The following is a 20,425-nucleotide window of genomic DNA, read 5'->3' as shown; positions in this document are numbered from 1 at the left end:
GTTCTCATAAAAGGGGAAATGTGGACACAGAGTTATGCATAGAGGGAAGACAGCCCTCAGAAGGAGCCAGTCCTTCTAACAGCTTGCTTTTGGACTTCTGACCTCCAGTACTGTGAGATAATAAGTATCTGTTGTTTAATCCACCTGATCTGTGGTATTTGTAATGGCAGACCCAGCAAATCAACACACCCTCTCCCATTACTATTACATATGTCAAAGGTTCAGCCTAAGTGTTACAAAAAACAATCTAATCTGTGTTTGATAAGGAATAGTTGAAAGAGCTATAGTTATTTAGGGTACAAAGTAAAATATTAGAGGATAGATCTTTGAAAGTCTTTCATGTGACTTACTCATTGTAATTCCAAGTCACAGAACTAGAACCAATGGGAGAACATCACTGGGAGTCAGGCTTTAGTTTAATAGGAAGAAAAATGACTTGCTATTTACTTTAAAAACTGGACAGAAATCACCTATGTCTTAGTTAGAATTCAGAGAGAGATGAAACAAGAGGTTCTGTTGGTTGGTTGGTTGGTTGGTTTGCATTGGTTGGTGTGTGTCGCTAGGTGGGCATGAACATTCCTTCAGTATTTAAAAAAAAAAATCATAAACTGAGCCAGGAGCAAGGAGTAGGGATTGGTAGGGTATACTAAGGGGAAAAAAAAAACTCGAGAAACTCTGGACAAAGAATACTTCCCTATTTATCTTGGAGGACAGTCTGAATGAGGATAATCTACTGTGAAATAGAGAGGAACCCAAGTACTGAGGAAAATAGAAGAGAACCTGGTTTTCACCTCCTTTAAAAGGAGAGCAGGTGAATAACGAGGCAGATAAGTTCAGCATTATGATTAGAATTGAGCTGTGATATTGTGCCATTAGAATCTAAGTACCATGAGGATGGACATGGGTCTAGTTTACTCACTGCAGTTTTCCTTGGACTAGCTCAGTACCTGACTCATAGTTAACATTTAACTATGAGTTAACTTATGAGTTATGAGTTAACATTTAACTATGAGTTAATACCAGTAATTATGTACATACTATTGATTCATATTCCTGGGCTTTTAAACATTCATTTATTATGCACAAAGCATTTTGTATATGTGTACAAGAATTTTGGATAGAGAGGTTAACACATAAAGAATTTGAATATTGTTGAGTATTATAGTTGTGACTTCACACAAAATTTAGTGTCAAATGAATATGCTTTAATCTTCAAAAAAACCCATGGAGTTCATTTAAATACAGTGTCTTAGTTATTTTTCAGAAAGTGTTATAAACAATATCCTGATTTTTGAAATAAAAATGTTAACCACTCAAAAAAAATATATTATGGTTTTTACTCTCTAAGAGCACAGAGTTTTTTTGTAAAGCACGTACATATAAGGAAGCAGTTATAAGACTGATGCTGAAGCTTTCTCAGATAGTACACATCATGCCAATGGAGACTTACTATGTATGTAGAGAATAAAGATTTGCTAAAGTAAAAACAAAGCTTTTTAGAATTTTGATTTTATGTTGAGTAACAAATACGAAAACTTCAAGAAATAATGCAGGCTTACCAAAGATAATAGGAAATCCTCTTCTTGGCACATAGTACCTACCTTATAGTAAGTATATCTTTGAAGCATGTGTGAATTAGGAGAAACATAGAAAGAAGTAAGGAGAAGGAGTGAAAAGATCAGGTTTCTTTCAGAAGTATTCATGATGCCACAGTGGAAAAAGGAAACTGTTGCTTGGGAAAGTGGTCAGGATAAGAGAGATTGGGAGTCACCTAGAATCCATTTCTAGAAGGGTCTCTTTCTAACTAGCCACAAAATGCATCAGACATTCTGCTGTTCCTCAGTGAGAGAGCCCCAGCCCTCAGTAGTGGCACGGAGGACTAATTCCAGCAAGAGTGAGTATGAGAGATCACTGATAGTCCAAATGCCAAGCCCCATGGATGTAAAGGAATGGCCAAGTCAAGAAGGTAAACAGTAAAGTCTTCAGGAAGAATGTTGATAACATAAAAGTGTTATAAACTATAAAACCAATTTGAAACTTTCAGATTTTGTAGCTGATATTATTCTATTAATGGTTCTGTTTCCAGGTAAGATGCGAGTAATCATGCTCCATTCTGTTTTTACCCCAAAATACAGCTTTAGGTCCTGGGCAGAATGCATGGATCAGCTATTTGAGAACTCTGAAAAGTAAACATTAGTGGGAAGATTGGGGAAGAAGTCTCCATTGTTAGAAAAGAAACAATCTAAATTGAAAATGGGCAAGAATCTTGAACACTTTACCAAAGAGGCTGTACTAATGGCAAATAAGCACATGGAGACATGGTCAACATTAGCCATTAGGGAACTGTAAACTACCATCAGTATGAGATACACACTACCCAGTTATTAGAATGGCTAAAATACTAAAAGACAAAGTGCTGGCACGTCTTTGGAGCCACTGGGAACTCTCATGTTGTGCTAATGGAAATGCAAAATGATGCAACCGTTCTGGAAAAACAATTTGACTTTTTGTTATGAAGATTAATATACACTTAGCATATGACCCAGAAATCCCACTACTTGGTATTTACCATAGAGGAATGACAACATATATTTATACAAAAACGTGTGCATGATGTTTATTGCAGCTCTATTCAGAATTGCCCCATACTAGAAATGGTCCAAATGTGCCTTTGGTGGTGAATGGATTAAACAAAAACAAAAACAAAAACAAAAAACCGTGGCACATCCATACAAAAGAAAACTATCTGGCAGTAAAAGGGAATGAGCTATTAATAAATGTAATATTGTCTAAATGTCAAAGATACTGCACTGAGTGAAAGAAGCTCGTCTCAAAAGGTTAAGTACTGTGTGTGTGTGATCCCATATATATGACATTACCGAAAACATAAAATTGCAGTGATGGAGAATAGATTAGTGATTCCCAGGAATCAGAAGTGGAAAGAAGGTATGACTATAAAGATACAGCTCAAGAGAGTTTTGGGGTTAACAGAACTGTTCTATATCCTGATTACGGTAGAGGTTACATGAATCCAGACATGTGTTAAATTTCATGGAACACTGCACCAAAAAAGGTCAGTCTTATTGTATGATAAATTTAAAAATAAAACAAGAGAGATGAAAAGTAACCAAGGGAGCTTTATAAAAATATACATTCTATTTAAAAGTCTTTGCTACAAAGTTTAGCATGCTTACATATAAAATGTCCCCACTCTTGGATTTTACATATGCTAATATTGTACTGTTTCAATCGTATGAAATATTTATATGAAATGAAATTTGAGTTACTTCTTAATACTAGAATTTCATACACAGTCTTAATAGGTAAAATTCTGCTTTCTTCATTATAAATCAAAAAGCCATCATCATTAATGTTATTGAATTTTAAAAAATTTTTAATGTGAACAGACTTTAACAGAATATGTTGTAAGTAAACAAATTAAACAAGTTAAGTGAGCCAATCATGATCCAATCCACCATTTTGGAAGCATTTTCCATATTCATATGTGTTCTGTACCCTTTGTAGACTCATACTGTTACACCACTAATTTAAGAAAATATTGTTTCTGTAAAATACTTGCAAATATATACTCAAACATGAATGGATCCCTGAATATTAGTCTCTTTTTTAAGAGCAGTGGAGTGAATTTGACTTAGTTTTCATGTGTGCTATACTCTTTCTATGATCTTTATAGTATCATAGTTAATTGGTCTTACACAGATAATTATTTACATTTAAAAATTTTAACTGTAGATTAATGCCATACCATTTTTTTACATATTTCACAGAAGACTACTAACAGAGTAGAAATAATAAAGAGATACGAGCTCATTTAGAGAAAGAGGTTTTCCCAATGTGTCTTTGTTTTTAACATATATGTTCCTAATATCCTATTCATTTGAAATCACCCTTTTAAGTAATTTGCTGACAGGTTAGTATTATCTTTGGGAACTGGAATACCTTCTTTTAATGTAGATTTTAAAACACGTACCATGGGAACAGTTTCTCTCCTTGCATTTAGGTATCTGACTCATCTTTGCTAATATATCTTGATGTTAACAATGACCTAGGAAACAAAGAGAGGAACTTCCTTAGTATTTTTGTCTATGCAGTCTGCCTTCACAGGATGTGCTTTGTGAGAGAAGCACCTAATTACTCTGCCAAAACCAGAAAGCACCATGAGCAGAGGGCCTAGCAAGTCTGTCCTATCTCTACACTACCTAATGAACAGAGATTGTGACACATGGGCATTCTGCTTTTGCCCTGCAGTAAGAATGTGAATGATAATAATAGTAATAATAGTAATTTTTTAAAAAAAAATAATGACATGCTAGTTAAAATGGCAAACATAGCCAAACTGCTAGGATTTAAGAAGCTCATTTTGGAAACATTTGTAAGCTGAAGTACAAGAAGTTAGGATATTGGCTGGACTAGCTGTCAAGACAGTAAGAACAATCTGTGGCTAACAGGAAGGCATGATTTGGGGCACTATATTCATTTTCTATGCATATTTTCAATTGACAAATATTAATAGAGCAATGTCAGGCTGTGGAGATAAAGAGATGAGTAAAATCGTTTATGTACTTGGAGAGCTCGTAGGTTACTCCGGGAGACAAACAAAAATATGTAGTACAATGTTCTCTGAAACATTCTGCTGATGAATCAGGTGCTGGTGGCACGCGGCTGGGGTGAAATAGCTGACTCTGCCTATGGAAGCTGAGAAAGATGGCAGTGAAGAGTTTTCACTTGAGTTTAGCCTTAATGGATGAGACGGTGTTCTTGGCAAAGAAAGTAGAGAAGTAACATGTTTAGGCAGTGAAAACTACATAAAATAATATGCAGAATTGTGGAAGGGTTATGGCTTAATGCCACCATAGCTCTTGCTCTCCTTTGAGAGAGGTCATTTGTCCCATTTTGGCCGACTACCCCCCCCCCATCTTATTCTGCACTGAGGAGATCATTCACTCATTCATCCAACAAATATTTATTTGAATACCTACTGTGTGGTCAGTACTGGTCTGGGTATTGGGGTTATACCAGTGAACCAAAGTTCTTGTTCTCATGAAATGTAAATTCTTGGAGGAGTATAAGCAATATAGCTTCCCTTCCTGGGATTCAAGGGACAGTGGAGGTGGTACAGGTTAAAACTGATCCTTCTGGAGCACTAGTTTCATAATGGTGAGTAATTAATAGTGTCATATGGATATCATCTTATAAAGGTAACATGCTAGATGACTTCAGGCTCAAGCACATTTAGTACTTGTGAAAATGCACTTTTGGTAACATGACCAGACCACCCTGGGAGCATGCATTCCCTCTTCTGTCCCATTAGGTTCCTCTGTTATAAAAAGTGTGGTATAAGGTCAACTCCTTAAAAAGTATGCAATTTTGATCTCAAAATGATCTCATCTGAAAATGAGCAAAATAATGTGCATTCAGTCTACAAATATTTATTGAGTATTGACTCTGTGCCAGACTCTGTTCCATATTCTAGAAATGAACAAGACTCAGCCCAGCCCTCAAGGACCTCAGAGGTTAATAGTTAATACTATCGGGAAGTCCAACAAAGACTTCAATACTACTTGTTGGATAGTTTATAATAAGGAAAAACTGAAGTAACTTGTTGAAATGCTTACCACAAAGTCTGGCACCCAGTAGGTATGTGATCAATGTAAGCTACTTTTCTGTAATCCCTTAATTCTAAAAAGAGTGGTCAGTTAATTGTTATTCTCCAAGATGGCTAGATAACTATCTCCATTCAGCTGAATGTTATCTTTTCTGAAGTCATATTAGAATAACTCTAGCTCTATTTCTTCAAATAGAGAAATTTCTGAAATAGAGAAATTGGGAGAAGTTGCCATCTGTGGTGAGTGGGGCATTCTGTTAAAAGAAGCTACCAGTATTTCTTGGTGTTCTGTATTCACTTCTTACCTTGTCTGACTGAAAGAAGAGCTTGTCTGTATTTAATTGAATAGAGCCTAATGGCTGTGCTCAGATGGTATGTTGTTTTAGAAAAAGAGCACGGGATAGTGACATAAAGATATAATCCACAATGATTTAACTCTGTTAATATTGATAGTCTTAAATCTCTTCCTCTTCAAAAAGAAGCTTCCAAGTAAATTCTGTCTTTTCAAATATCCAGTTTTGTATTTATAGTAAATGTGAGCCATATTATTTCGTGTTCAGCATTGTTATGCATAATATTATTGCATAGAATCTGTGGTTTTATACCTTTAAAATACTTTAGTTTTATAACAGTAGTTAGTTAAAAATTGGTCACTCAGTTCAGAGAAAATTTATTCCAGGTAAACTTGTAAAATCTGAAAGGTAATGAATATGGAAAGAATGTAATTGTTTTCATTTAAAATAATTTGATTACAAAGCCATAACCCTTAAAATACATTTAAACAATATTATAATACTTGCACTATATGTTTATCATTTTTTTGGTTGTAATTAATTTGCTTTCCTTTTCAATTTAATGAAAAGTCAAAATGTATTTAAGTTTTCTGTCATATTTATAAATAATACATTATTGATTGTTTTTGACCATATAACTCTATTCAGATCCTTTAATAATATGTTATGATAAATTCTTGATTCTTACTGCTTTCATAGGATGTGGATACCAGGAATTTCATTATTTAAAATTGAGACATAGCTATAATTGGAATTCTCAAGTAATTCCCAAGGGCAACTATCTGCGCACTAATAAATTGACTCAGAATTACTCATCTCTCCTTTTGAGGTGCCAAGGGCTAAGCATGGCATGTAGATAGGAAGGTTTTTACTCTGGCTCCTTCCTAGGCTCTCTAAGGGCACATAAACTCTGTTTGTTTTCTTCTGGGCTTTTTCTCCAGTTCTGCCTGTCTCTCTCAGAACAGTATATTCTTTGCTGAAATATAACAGGGTATTATCTGCCTTTACTATGCTTTTGTGTACTTTTTCTTAGGTACCATCTCCTGTTTCCTACTTTCTAGATTCCCTTTTGACTTCAATATTTAATACGGTATTGGGCGCCTGGGTGGCTCAGTCGTTAAGCGTCTGCCTTCGGCTCAGGTCATGATCCCAGGGTCCTGGGATCGAGTCCCATATCGGGCTCCCTGCTACGCGGGAAGCCTGCTTCTCCCTCTCCTACTCCGCCTGCTTGTGTTCCTGCTCTCACTATGTCTCTCTCTGTCAAATAAATAAATAAAATCTTTAAAAAAAAAAAAAAAAAATATTTAATACGGTATTGAGTTTCTCTTGGGCATTTTGGCTCTAGAAGCAAACTTTCATGCATTTACCTGTGGACAGGCATTTCCTTTCTTCAGAGGTAACTAATTCAGACTTCAAAATAGTCTGATTATCGGGGTGCTTGGGTGGCTCAGTCATTAAGCGTCTGCCTTTGGCTCAGGTCATGATCTCAGGGTCCTGGGATCGAGCCTCGCATCAGGCTCCCTGCTCCACGGGAAGCCTGCTTCTCCCTCTCCCACTCCCCCCTGCTTGTGTTCCCTCTCTTGCTGTGTCTTTCTCTGTCAAATGACTAAATGAAATCTTAAAAAAAAAAAAAAAAAAGCTTTAAAAAAATAGTCTGATTATCTTTTAAGCTTTGCATCTCAATTAACTGTCTTTGGTATTCCTTAATGTTATCGAGACTAGGTAGAGTTAACAGATTTTGTTTTTGAGAATTTTATTTCTTAGGATGACTCTCAAAATTTCTTTAACTAGGACATTGGCTTGTCACAGTGGGCAAAGTGAAAAGAATAATGTGAAATGTCACATAATGTCACATAAATTGCCAATAAGAATCGAGAGGTAATTACAGTTGCATCATTATGCTGCTTCAGGTACGTGTCTGGCAGCATTTCCTTATCTGAACCCCAGTTTACATACAGCTAAATCTAGGTTATGCAATTTGCCATCATTTGGGAGAAAAACAATCCCTGAAATGCTTACTATATTTTGGCAGCCTCAAAAAGTGAATCTGAGAAAGACCTTGGTAACTTCAAATTGCCTTTTTTTTGCAAATGAGTCATTCTGAATATTGGTAGGATCATATATTCACATGTCTCAGCTTTTTTTTTTTTTTTTAAAGATTTTATTTATTTGACAGATAGAGACACAGCGAGAGAGGGAACACAAGCAGGGGGAGTGGGAGAGGGAGAAGCAGGCCTCCCGTGGAGCAGGGAGCCCGATGCAGGGCTCGATCCCAGGACCCTGGGACCATGACCTGAGCTGAGGGCAGACGCTTAACGACTGAGCCACCCAGGCGCCCCCACATGTCTCAGCTTTAAATCACATTATCGTTGGAGGAAAGTCCTAGCTTTGTTTTCATCATGCAGTAAATAATAGGTACCAGCAATATTTTCTCCCATGATATTACTAACAGTCCATTCTCAAATAGGGCAGTTAAAATATATTCAAGTATATAAGGAAGATGTGCTAGGGCCTAGCTAGACAAACTGACTGTTTTGACTCCTCAGTTTCATATAATGAAAGAGTGCTCTCTTGGGAATCAGAAAGCCTGGACTTTATGTTTAGCTCTAATGTCAACTACAAATATGACGTGGGACAAGTTACTGAAGTTCTCTAGGACTGTTTCTTTGTCTTTTGAAATGAGGAGCTGAACAAGGTGATTCCTGGTATTTATTCCAACTCTGAAATTCCCTAACTTTGCTTCTGTTCATGAAATATTTCTAGTGTGTTATTGCAGCATCGCTATCTTCCCAAGATAGTACCTGTACACTAGGAGTTTAAATCCTTTCTGTTAGAGTTGACTGACTTTCCCCAAAGGCTGGTGTGGGGTTTCTCTTTTCCTAGGTCATCTTCTGCTCTTATTCGGTCCTTCAGATATTCAGCCAGAGTATATGACATATGTGAATGACTTTATAAAGGTGGAAGCCCTCACACCTTAGAGGAAAATTAATGTGTCCCTTATTCCCTGAAGTCTTCCTGTGGATCATTTCTTAACTGCCTCTCTCGCTGACTAGCCCAAGTTCTGCTTTGTCAAATTTTTGTGAGAACTGGCTGGCCCTGGTGGCCATCAGTGCTGGTGCAGACAATATCCATACACTTCGAGCAGCACCATATTCTTTTCACTTCCACGTGACTTTTATAGTATAGGAGCTGCATTCCAGTCTATTTCTAAATGAAATTTCAGGTTACAATGATCTGCTTTGGAACTTGAGACATTATTTGGATTCCCCTCCCTATACATCCCATTTGCATGCCCTTGTGAACAAAGTACACACACACACACACACACACACACTCACAGACATAAACTGTCTTGTACACCTGCCTGTGTGCACGCGCGCACGCACACATACCTGCAAATGTGCTTACACAATGCTTGACTTTGGACTCTGCACTTTGCCGGGCCCCATTTTTCCCGGTTGTTACCTCCATTTCTGTTCTGCGAAGCTTTGGCTTTCAGAAGTGACTTTGCATCTAACTAACAGAGTGGCTGCTGTGGGCAACCCTTGAACAATGAGCTTAAACAGAAGAATGAGGGTAATGTTTATTGGAATAAAGATTAGCCTTTAAATTCCTCAGGGGAATGAACCAAATCCAATGTTTTCCTGTTAGCTGACATTTTTTTATATTGATGCTGTTTTGGATCTTCTGGAGAAGGGAGGAAAAAAAAGAAACTTCAGCAGATCAGCTTTTTCATTCAGAAAATGGAATTTGGGGGGCTGTTTTAGCTAGGCTTTTTTGATAGTCCCCGATTTAATGTTTTCACTGTGATAAGGACAGTAGCTTTATAAATCTTGTGAAAATCTGAGCGATGGAGGGTGTTGTTGAGGGGGAAACAGAGTGCAATTATTTAAATAATCCTAGGCCAATAAGCATTTGGTAGGTGGAGTTACTGTTGTGTGCATTACAGGGCAAGATAATTCTGAATGAAGACTTGAAACATCACACATGCTGGACGGGCTCTAGTTCTGCTTTTTGTGCAAATAAAACAAGTGACTAGGTGCCTAGGTTTTGCTGACTATCCATTAGCGGGTGCAGCTTGTGTGATAAGCTTTTAAAAAATAGCATGTAAAGGATTTATCAGAAGCCCTTATGAATATTTCATGAGTTGATATATTCAGCTGAATGAATTCAGTGAGTGTCAGTGTGTAGCTTGCAGACAAACCTCATCCACAAGGAGGCTGCTGACATAGGAAGCACTTTGGCGCATTTTCAGAGGCAAAGCCGGGCTGATAAAGCTCCTTGTGACAGCCTGACTTGCCATTCTTCGAGTATGCTGCTTTTGCTCTAAGCAGCTCATACACGGGAGCCGCAGCTTCTGAAATTAAACTGGAAAACAGTTTGCAGACTCCTCAGCCTCCTAACCTGCAGCTGTGTCTCGGCTATGTTTGAGGTTTTTGTTTTGGGTGGTGAAAGCCAGTGCTCCATATAAGACATGACAGCCAAAGAGTCTTCCAAAGAACTTACAGCTTCTGAATCTGAGGTTTGCATAAAGACTTTCAAGGAGCAAATGCACTTAGAACTCGAGCTTCCGAGACTGCCGGGAAACAGACCTACATCTCCTAAAATTTCTCCACGCAGTTCACCAAGGAACTCACCATGCTTTTTCAGAAAGTTGCTGGTGAATAAAAGCATCCGGCAACGTCGGCGCTTCACTGTGGCTCATACATGGTAAGACGGGACTTGGAGGTGTCTGCGGTGCTTTTCATTAGCGGCTGTGATTCAGGAATGTAGAAAACAGAACATTTGAATTTTGTTCAGAATGCATACCATAAGTGTGAAATGACTGGAGAGCGGGTCCGCTGAGGAAGACATAGTGCACTGTGTATTAAATTATCATTGTGCTGCCAAGCTGTTTCCAGATAAAATAAGCCTTTAACTCTGGGGAGTCTTTAACATTACTGCTTATAAAAAAATACCTAGGCGATTCTAGCTAAATTAAATACTGAAGGAGTTGTAAACCTTCAGTTTTCTGTTTAATCTCTGTTGAGGTGAGAGCTGACTTTTTTGGGGGGGTGTTTTGTGGCTGTTGTTGATATTTTTTAGTAGTTTATTTTTGGTACGAGAATTAATGTTTTAATCTTAGTTCTAATTTATTTCTTATGATCATGGATAAAGTCAGACTTCATTATTGCATTGCCATGTTTGTAGTGTAGAAACTAGTGGGTTTTTGATCTATTGACTCTACTTAGGGAAAAGGAGAATGAAGTTCCCACTTCTGAAATGGCATGGTTAATTAGTCTTATTTGGATTCAAATTGCTATTATCTTTAAGAGCCTCTTGTAAAAAAAAAAAAAGTAACTTCAAATTCATTGGCAATAATAAATAAATTCCCCGTTTACGTAGGAGTGGCAAGTAAATAAATTCAAGAACTTTCTATAAAAATTGCACTGAGTCTGCCACCTTTAACATGTATGTTACATACAAGGGGGTAGCTTCCTTAAATCAGTATGATAATGAAATGTAAGAAAAAGCACAATAGAAAGTAAATAAACTTTCATCATCAGTGCTAGGGTATTTCAGATTTCTCTGAAAGATATATTTTCTTTCAGATTAAGATACCCTTCAAAACTGGGTATCTGTATAGTTTTTATTTAATAAGGACCATAGCAATAAAGGGAGCTAGTACTTCTTACAGACAGTTCTAACATAGTGATTTTCGTGACTGTATGTTAGGTTGCCAACCAACATTATAAACCGAAGATATCTGGGTTTGCAGATTAATATTTACTTAAATTCTGCTTTCTACTCATCTGAAGTGTTTGTCTCATCCACTGCACAGTGCCCTGGCAAATTCAACTTACCCCCAGAAATACGTAGCTTGCCTTTGATGGGTACCACATGTTTAGCTTAAAACATACTTTACCTAGCTAAAAATGATATGGTTATTTTTGTTTTCTGAAAATGGACTGTTGTTCCTACAATTGCTTTATTGGATAATTTTTTTGGTCATCTTTTTGATGAATTAAATCTTAATTATAGTCTCATGCATAGAATGCACGTGATTATTTTTTAAAAAACCTACCAGTGGCAGCAGATGTATACAGAGATTTATATATAAGTATGTACTGAAGAACTCCTTTCTCTCGTGGTTTACTCCACCCCTAATGTGAGTATTTTCATATAGTTTTCTAAGTAGTATTACTGAATAGGAGAAGGGACGTGGGTATAATTAATTCTCATAAAAAGAACAAAGATGGAAAATGTACAATTAACTAATAGACTTGTATGTTTTACTACTTGTATGTTTAACTACTTGTGTTAATCTCAAACCATTATTTTGACCAAAAGGACATTTAATTTTAGTAAGCTAATTTTCAGATAATGGTAAATCTTCCTAAAACTTTAGTAATATTTTCCTTATTGTAGAGTTTCTGAATATAATAATGTGACCTTTCTTTTACTGAGAATAGATTTTTGATGTGCTAGGAACATGAGCTATAAATACTGGATTTTTTTCTTTTCCAAAAGAACCCAAATCTTAAAGTGATTAAAGAGCCAGTTTCACTCATGCGTTATACAAATTTTCTTGCAGCAAGTTACAAAAAGAACAATTAAATGATATCCAAGGTAACTTATGCTCTTGGAGTGATCTTCTAGCTGAGTTAAAACAAAAATTTCTACAAATTGTCAACCGCCCCCCCAAAAAACCACATGACTTGGTTATAATGTACCATAATATAGGTTTAAAGAATCCATTAGTCACCAAACTTATAAAATTAGTTATGACCATGATTCATTTTCACTTTTTCTCCCTCTCAACTCACACACTCCCCTCCTCATCATTCTTAGTAAAGCTATATAAGTTTGTTCCCAAGTCCTGATTAAGTCCATATTTACATTTATTTCTATTGTTTTATTTCAGTGTATGTTTAGTATTTTTCAAATTTATTTTCATGAAACATTTCAGGAAAATTTCTTTTTAGAAAATATACACATATCTTATGTATTTGAATGACTTTTTTGCTTATCTTAAAAATTGTTTTTTTTTTAGCATTGTATGTAATAGTTACATGAGTAAATAAGAGCATAAGTACGTTATTTTTGCCTCTTTGTCATGATGAAATGTAACCATCCTTTCACGATCAACGATTGGTATTTTCCAAACCATGCATTTAAGTTAGAAATTCCAAGATATGCACTTAGAAGTCTCTAAAAACATGTTATTACTTTACAGTAGACAGTAGGCTTCTTTTAAGAAGACTGGATTGTTTTGATTCCAGCATTGAAATTAAAGTAATTTTCATGATGAAGCTAAACAATGCAGAAGATGCAGTTTATGTCCAAACCCACTGAACAATTTTTTTTTATCTTTAGTTATTTGTAGATTTCATATTTTGGTCAGATGAACGTGTAGTTCTGGTTTTGAAAACCCAAGTTATGAAGTGTGGGCTAATGGCAGGAGATTGAAGAAGCACTTGTGAAATATTGACTCTGGGATTATTTTTAAAATATCTGAAAACAAGAGTAGATATTCAGTGGGTTGTCACTAATCAGAATATTTAAACAATCCTAAATCTGGAAGGAATTTGGGTGATTATCTCATTGCTTCCTTCTACCCTTGGGCAGACCACAATTACTCCATCTTTGACATATGGAAATCTGCCCTATTTTTCATGACTCTGGAGAAAATAGTTCTATAACCTCATTTGGTACACAGTCTCATTACTTCATGGTCCAGGTATTAGAAAATTCTTCTGGATGATCAATCGGTATATAACATATAATATTTATAATCTGATTTTTGGTCCTCAATGAATGCTAAGAAAAGGCTTATAAGAACCTGCATGAGGGGTGACTGGGTGGCTCAGTTGGTTAAGTGCCTGCCTTTGGCTAAGGTCATGATCCCAGTGTCCTGGGATGGAGCCCCATGTCTGCTCAGCGAGGAGCCTGCTTCTCCCTCTCCCTCTGCCTGCCGCTCCCCCTGCTTGTGCTCTCTCTCTCTCTGTGTCAAATAAATAAATGAAATCTTAAAAAAAAAAAAAAGGACCTGCATGAATCCAAAGATCATTATTAACTGGTTCCATAAAAACTATTTTTTTTTTTTTATACCCTCAACATATAGAATTGAGCATTGCTGTGAGCAAGAAGAAATTCTGATTCAACCTATGGGGATTCCAACACCTACTATATTTTAAATTCTTTACTAGAATGCTCATATATATTATCTCATCTAAGTTTCACTTGAAGTATAAGAGTACTCTAAATTCATGTTCTTTGCAAGATTACATGTTGTAGATATAAAAAAAAAATGTTCTGAATTGCTTTAGCTTCTACCATGCATTTCTACTTTGTTAACCATTAATTTGACTTTGAATCACCATCTCAAATTTCCAAATTCTCCTTGGAGTTCTGGAACCCAGTAGTAGACGCCACACTCATTGTTAGATGATATGAGAAAATATAAAAAACACATCTTACATTGCAAAGTGTCAGTGAAATGTTTAGGGAGTTGGAAAATTAATGCCAGAGTCCTTAGGTCAACATATTATTTATCCCTAACCCCAACGGGTTACAACTTCTGAGGCATAATCTTATTCTACCTGGCTCCTGTGGCCTGCTTTCTCCTGACTGGCACCTGCCACAGTGTCCAGCTTCTTCAGCCTTCTTTCCTTTGCTGATGTTCTCACTGCAGTCAGTGGTTCTCTCTACCATCAGCAGAGTGATGCTCTGTGAGGAAAGTTACTGGGGATGGCCTTCACTACACCCTGGGCTCACCACACACTTCACCCTACACTGTCCTCTTTTTTTTTTTTTTTTTTAAGATTTTATTTATTTATTTATTTGATAGAGAAAGAGAGAGTGAGAGCATGCACAAGTAGGCAGAGTGGCAGGCAGAGGGAGAGGGAGAAGCGGACTCCCCACTGAGCAGGGAGCCCGATGCGGGGCTCGATCCCAGGACTCCAGGATCATGACCTGAGCTGAAGGCAGATGCTTAATGACTGAGCCACCCAGGCGCCCCTTCTCCCTATGCTCTCCTTTTGAAGAGCAAATGTACTGGTGAGCACCACATTCTGTCCATCTATTCGTGCTTGCCCGTGGGAATGTGCCTGCCCAGGGAGCAATATTCCTTCACTTGGAGCTAGTATTAGAAAAAAAGACTTGTGTTTTTCTCCCTTTCTCTCATTTAGTTCTACCTATATCTTGGGAATCTTCCCTCATTTTAACAAAGATTCATGAAATGTGTACTCTTGTGTCTAATAATTGAATGCAAATGTATTAAAAGACGTCGTTCATGCTCTACAGGAGCTTTTACCTGACCAGACAAAACTGGAATGACTAGGGGAAGAGTAAAAATAGACCAATGAATATAGTACATGCCTGACTTTTCTCTAAATATTAGGCACAATGTAGGCATAGACGTATGCAATTTAAGCCTAGTTTTTTAGCAAAACCTACTAAATCTGTGCCTTGTATTCTTCTTCAATTTACTTGAAATATTTCCTAGCAACATTGGAAAATTTTTGAGGAATACCTGTGTCTTTACATATTTACTGATTGAACAGTTGATTGAACAAAACACTTGTTGAGAGACTACTGTGCTCTAGGCCCTACTCTGGGTTTAGGAGATACAAAATGAGAAAGATAGAGCCCTTACCTTCAAAGAACTCATATACCGCCTGGCAAGCAAACTTATGTATTAATAATTAATCAATGTTGTGTAAATAATGCTATTGAAGAATCATGCCCCATTTGTCATGAGAGCACAGAAGAATTAAAGACCACTGGAAAGTGAATCAATGTGTTAGGAAAGGTTTAGAGAAGAGGACATTTGTGTGGGGTCTTGAAAAATGAGTAGGAGTTTTCTGGGAGAAGAGTGGGCAGGAAGACCATTTTTGGTCAGAGAAATAATAGAAATAAGGAAATTCCATTAATCCATAACAATAATAAGAGCTTACATTTATTTAGCACTTGCGATGTATGTGATATTATTCTAAATATATTTACTTATTTAGTCCCATGAAAAGCCCATGAGTTATGAGTTATACGGTATTATTACTTCCATTTTATAGGAAAATAAGTGATGCACAAGGAGGACCCAGGGTTACACAGCAAATAAGGGGCTGAGCTGGGATTTGACTCAGAGCATGGGGGAAAGTGAGCAAAGTTCACTGGAGTCACAGCATGAGATGCAAGGTGGCAAAGAGAGGAAGTGCCTGTAGATCGGAGCCATACTTTAGAGATTCCACTATCATGAACAAGACTTGGGACTTTATTCCATTATCAATGAGAGCCACTGCAAGGTAGTGAGAAGGGGATTGCCATAAATAGCTTTTACTTTGGTAAGAGACTTGGCAGGCATTGTGGAGAATGGATTGGTGGATGAGGAGATTAGAAGCCAAGGGAAAAAGGAGAATGTGCATTTGAGAGTAATGACTTCTAATTATTGTGTATATCCCATAACATTGAAGACGGTGCTGATGACATTCTTTACGACTTAACAAATTACTGTTTATGGAAAACGGGAGGAAAGTATGTAAATTTGGTATCTCCTTACATTTATCATCTACATCCTGCATAGTACTAGCTGATGCACACTATCTCCAAATGCATCAAACAATCAGAGCAGAGGTGCTTGGGAGGATGGTGCATCCGGAAAAACCCTAGGGCTCAGTCCTAATTTACTAGAGGTGCTTGTGTTATATTTTGTGTATATCCTGGAGGGTTTTGTGTGTGTGTGTTTATATCTGTGGTTTTTTGTTTTGTTTTTTTGTTTTTTTGTTTTTTTACAGAAATTATCTTTGTTTATGGACTGAACTGAATGCCAGTAGAAATCTATGCCTCATAGCCTGAGTCTACTGCTTTAATTAGGGCAAGCATTTTCTCAGTAATGCAAGTCTATAAATGGTGTTTTCCTGGTTTTTTAGTGTACGCAAGTATTCAATATATTGAATTTTTAAAATACTTACTGTAAAAAGGGCTTTGTAAAGTAATGATGACATCTCCCAAGACACATGTTGGAAGGTGGTCTGGCAAGCATGCCCACTGTCCAACTGCTAAAGTTTATCCCCCTTTCGTGAAATACCATTTGCTTTCCTTTCCTGTTCTTCCCTCTTTTGTGGTCTCCCAGTTTTTCTCCTTGAATGTTTATAGATGCTCTTCTCTAACATCACTGTAAAGACACCAGCAACATTATGCTTGAGGCATTTAAATGACTGTCAGGAAAGAATCCCTAATGCTAACCAGGGTTTACCAGGCCCAACATTACCCAGCTGCAGGCCACCTGTGACCTCATCTCTACTCTCCTGCTATGGTAGCCTTCTTCCTGTTCTTCAACAAACCGAGTTTTCACTCCTGGGCCTTTGCACTTGGTGTTCCTTCTGCCTGGAAAGCTAGTCCCTTAGATGTTGACATGGCCCACTCTCTTACTTCTATTCAGGCTTCTCTTAAAATGTCACTTGCTAGAGAAGGCTTCTCTGACCCCTCCATCTAAAAAAAAAAAGAACCCTTTACTTCCCAGTCCCTTACTCTGCTTTATTTTTCTTCTTGGCACTTACCATTACCTGAAAAGACATGCTCGTTTGTTATATTGGCTTTTTATATTATTATATTGTTTTTTTCCCTCTGTTATCTGTCAACCCTTCTAAATTAGATGAGGGCAGGGATTTTGTCTTCTTTACTACATCTTAATCACCTACAAGCAAGGCTGGCACTTCATAAATACTTGTTGAAAAGATAAAAAAAGGAATGGCTCTGCTTCCTGTTCTTTGCTCTTTATTCTTAGAGGGTCTTTCCTTTGGCCTGATATGAGAGAAGAGAAAAGGAAGCTTAGTTAATACTCATTCTACAAGTACTCCATCCATCTCTTAATGGTTGTGTTCCCTGTCTGCCAGGAGGGCTCCTCCAACTTGCTAACTATTCTGTGCTCTATGATATTGCAGATGCAGGCTAAATTACAATATGTCACTAGAGGCTACGTGTTTTACATGGTAGCCTGTTTAATTAAGCCACTTGGTACAAATCATACCACGTAGGCTGTAGTGCTGTAAAGTAAATATTTGTCCGGAGCACTGTACAATTATTTATTTGGTTATTCTTCATGCATCAAATAGCACAGTTGTTGCTTCAGCTCAGGAAAGCTCTACATATCTCTTATTAACTGTCTAGATGGAAGTGTTGTCCAGAGGAATCTATTTGCTATTTGGCCTTTAAAACATTTGCATATTATATATTAAAATGTTTAATTATCTGTGTTTTCCCACTGATACAACACCTAAAATATTAACAGTAGCAAGAGCTATGGCCATTTGAGTTTTTTGTGGGATTTCCCCACAGGGAATTTGGAAGCAAGAGTCCATGACCTGCAGAGTGAGGAAATTGTGAATTAATAACCCTTGTTCTTTAGAAAAGACATCAGCAGGAGTGAACATTTTTACTTGGCACTGTCTCATTTTTTCTGTACTTTGAGGGTGAGACCTCTGTTGCTCCCAGTAATTTGTCTGACACAGATACGTTTCAATCTCATTGTGTACTTTAAGTAAAAAAAAAAAAAGTAATTTGTTGACTGTCTCAGATTACTTCTTGCTAGAACTGAGCCATTTTCTCTTTGAGGGAGAATGAGAATGACTGCTTTAGACCTTTGGTGGACAAGAACACCCATCACATGGCATGCTCCCCTGACAGACCCTCTTGTCCTCCTCCTACCTATACCCCTCATGACTCAGGCTTACTGCGAATTACACAGATTGGAAATAAAGGGGGAGGGGTAGTATGGCTTCAAGAAAATGGCTTTCAAACTGCATTTTCTGGAATATCAGTGTGTTAGGAACCATTTTAGGTATTCCTTGAAAAATAGGGTGCTGACGATCTTTTTCCTGGACCCAGGTGAATAAAACAACATGGATGACTGGAGCCTTGGAGAACTTTGGAGGTGTCTCACATAGATTCCATAATATCCAAGTACTTGAAAACCCAGTTTAAGAGATTAAGGAATGGAGAGAGAAAAAATTTCTGTGTCTATGCTTGGTAAAGTCATAGAGATTTGCAGACAATTTATAACATTAAAATTATATGCATCTAAAATGTCCAGGAATGGACAAATGAGGAAGGTGGAAGTGTCTGGGTCAGGGAGAGGTCATTAGGAGTGAAGATTTTTTTTTTTAAAGATTTATTTGAGGGGCGCCTGGGTGGCTCAGTCGCTAAGCATCTGCTTTCGGCTCAGGTCATGATCCCAGGGTTCTGGGATCGAGCCCCGCATCGGGCTCCCGGCTCTGCGGGAAGCCTGCTTCTCCCTCTCCCACTCCCCCTGCTTGTGTTCCCCCTCTTGCTGTCTCTCTCTCTGTCAAATAAAAAAAAAAAAAAAAGATTTATTTGAGAGAAAGAGAGAGAGCGAGTGAGAGAGCGAGAGTCGGGGGGAGAGGAAGAGGGAAAGAATCTCAAACAGACTCCCCGCTGAGCATGGAGCCTGACAGGGCTTGATGTCAGGGCTTGATCTCAGCATCCTGAGATCATGACCTCAGCTGAAATCAAGAGCCAGGTGCTTAACTGACTGAGCCACCCAGGCGCCCCTGAGAGTGAAGATTTAAAATTTCAAAAATTTGAAAGAGTAGCAGAATGAACACCCGTTACCTAGATTTACTAATTAGTAATGTTTTTCTACATTTACTCTATCTCTGTTTCTCTCTCCATATCTAAAACAATGTGTATGTTTTCTTTAGTTTGAAGAGAGCACATTTAGATGGAGAGCAGTAGTTTTGGGATCAGAAAGAGACTCATATTTATTTATTTATTTTTAAAGCTTTTACTTATTTATTTGAGAGAGAGAGAGCACGAGAGGGGGGAGGGTCAGAGGGAGAAGCACCCGCTGAGCAGGGAGCCCGATGTGGGACTCGATCCCGGGACTCCAGGATCATGACCTGAGCTGAAGGCAGTCACTTAACCAACTGAGCCACCCAGGCACCCATCATATTTATTTTTAAAATATGGAATTTTTTTCCATTCCATCAGCATGTTCTCATATAATGATTTGAGTTTAATTCTTAAGAGTATACTAGCATACTGACAAGTTATAAATAAGTTGTGTCCCCATTTTTAAAGTCAACTATTGGAACAGTTAGTGGAGGGTTAGAGGCATCTATAATAGTTTATGACTTTTCCTAGGGATAAATTGTGGTTTTAGGTGCTTTAAACCATTTCTAAGATGATGGATATCTATAGCATTTAAATTTTCTTTCCCCAAGAAGAGATGTTATTTCTTTTTCTAAAACTATAAAACTGGTATCATTAGAATGGAAGGTTATATAATGTCTTTATATACTACACATGAGGTTCTATGATTGTATAATTTTGATGTTATCTTGAATTTTATTTTTTACTATTAATCTTCATTTTATGTTACATTGTCTGGAGTCAAGAAAGCTAGTTGGTTTTAGTATTTTTGACTTGCTATTGAAATTTTAGATCACTTAATTATATTGGACCTCAGTTCCTTCATTTGCAAAATGGAGAAAATAGCCTTATGTTTAAA

The 20,425-nt window shown here is 37.3% G+C and overlaps 1 protein-coding gene across 5 annotated transcripts in view; it reads left to right on the top strand.

The window, feature by feature from the left end:
* Positions 1-20,425, top strand: part of PDE4B (phosphodiesterase 4B) — a 522,167-nt gene that overhangs the window by 155,587 nt on the left and 346,155 nt on the right. For 2 of the 5 annotated variants that reach the window (XM_032426960.1, XM_032426919.1), the window contains exon 1: positions 8,276-10,629. The exons of the other annotated variants lie outside the window; for them this stretch is intronic. In XM_032426960.1, the coding sequence (XP_032282851.1) occupies positions 10,394-10,629 (236 nt within the window). In that variant the 5' untranslated portion in view covers positions 8,276-10,393. Of the gene's footprint in view, positions 1-8,275; positions 10,630-20,425 lie in introns of those variants that run through there. 5 annotated transcript variants of the gene reach the window in all.

Source organism: Phoca vitulina, unplaced genomic scaffold (assembly GCF_004348235.1).
Source record: "Phoca vitulina isolate PV1807 unplaced genomic scaffold, GSC_HSeal_1.0 scaffold2, whole genome shotgun sequence".
In the NCBI taxonomy this organism is placed as follows: domain Eukaryota; kingdom Metazoa; phylum Chordata; class Mammalia; order Carnivora; family Phocidae; genus Phoca; species Phoca vitulina.
This window is presented reverse-complemented; position numbering and strand designations above follow the sequence as displayed.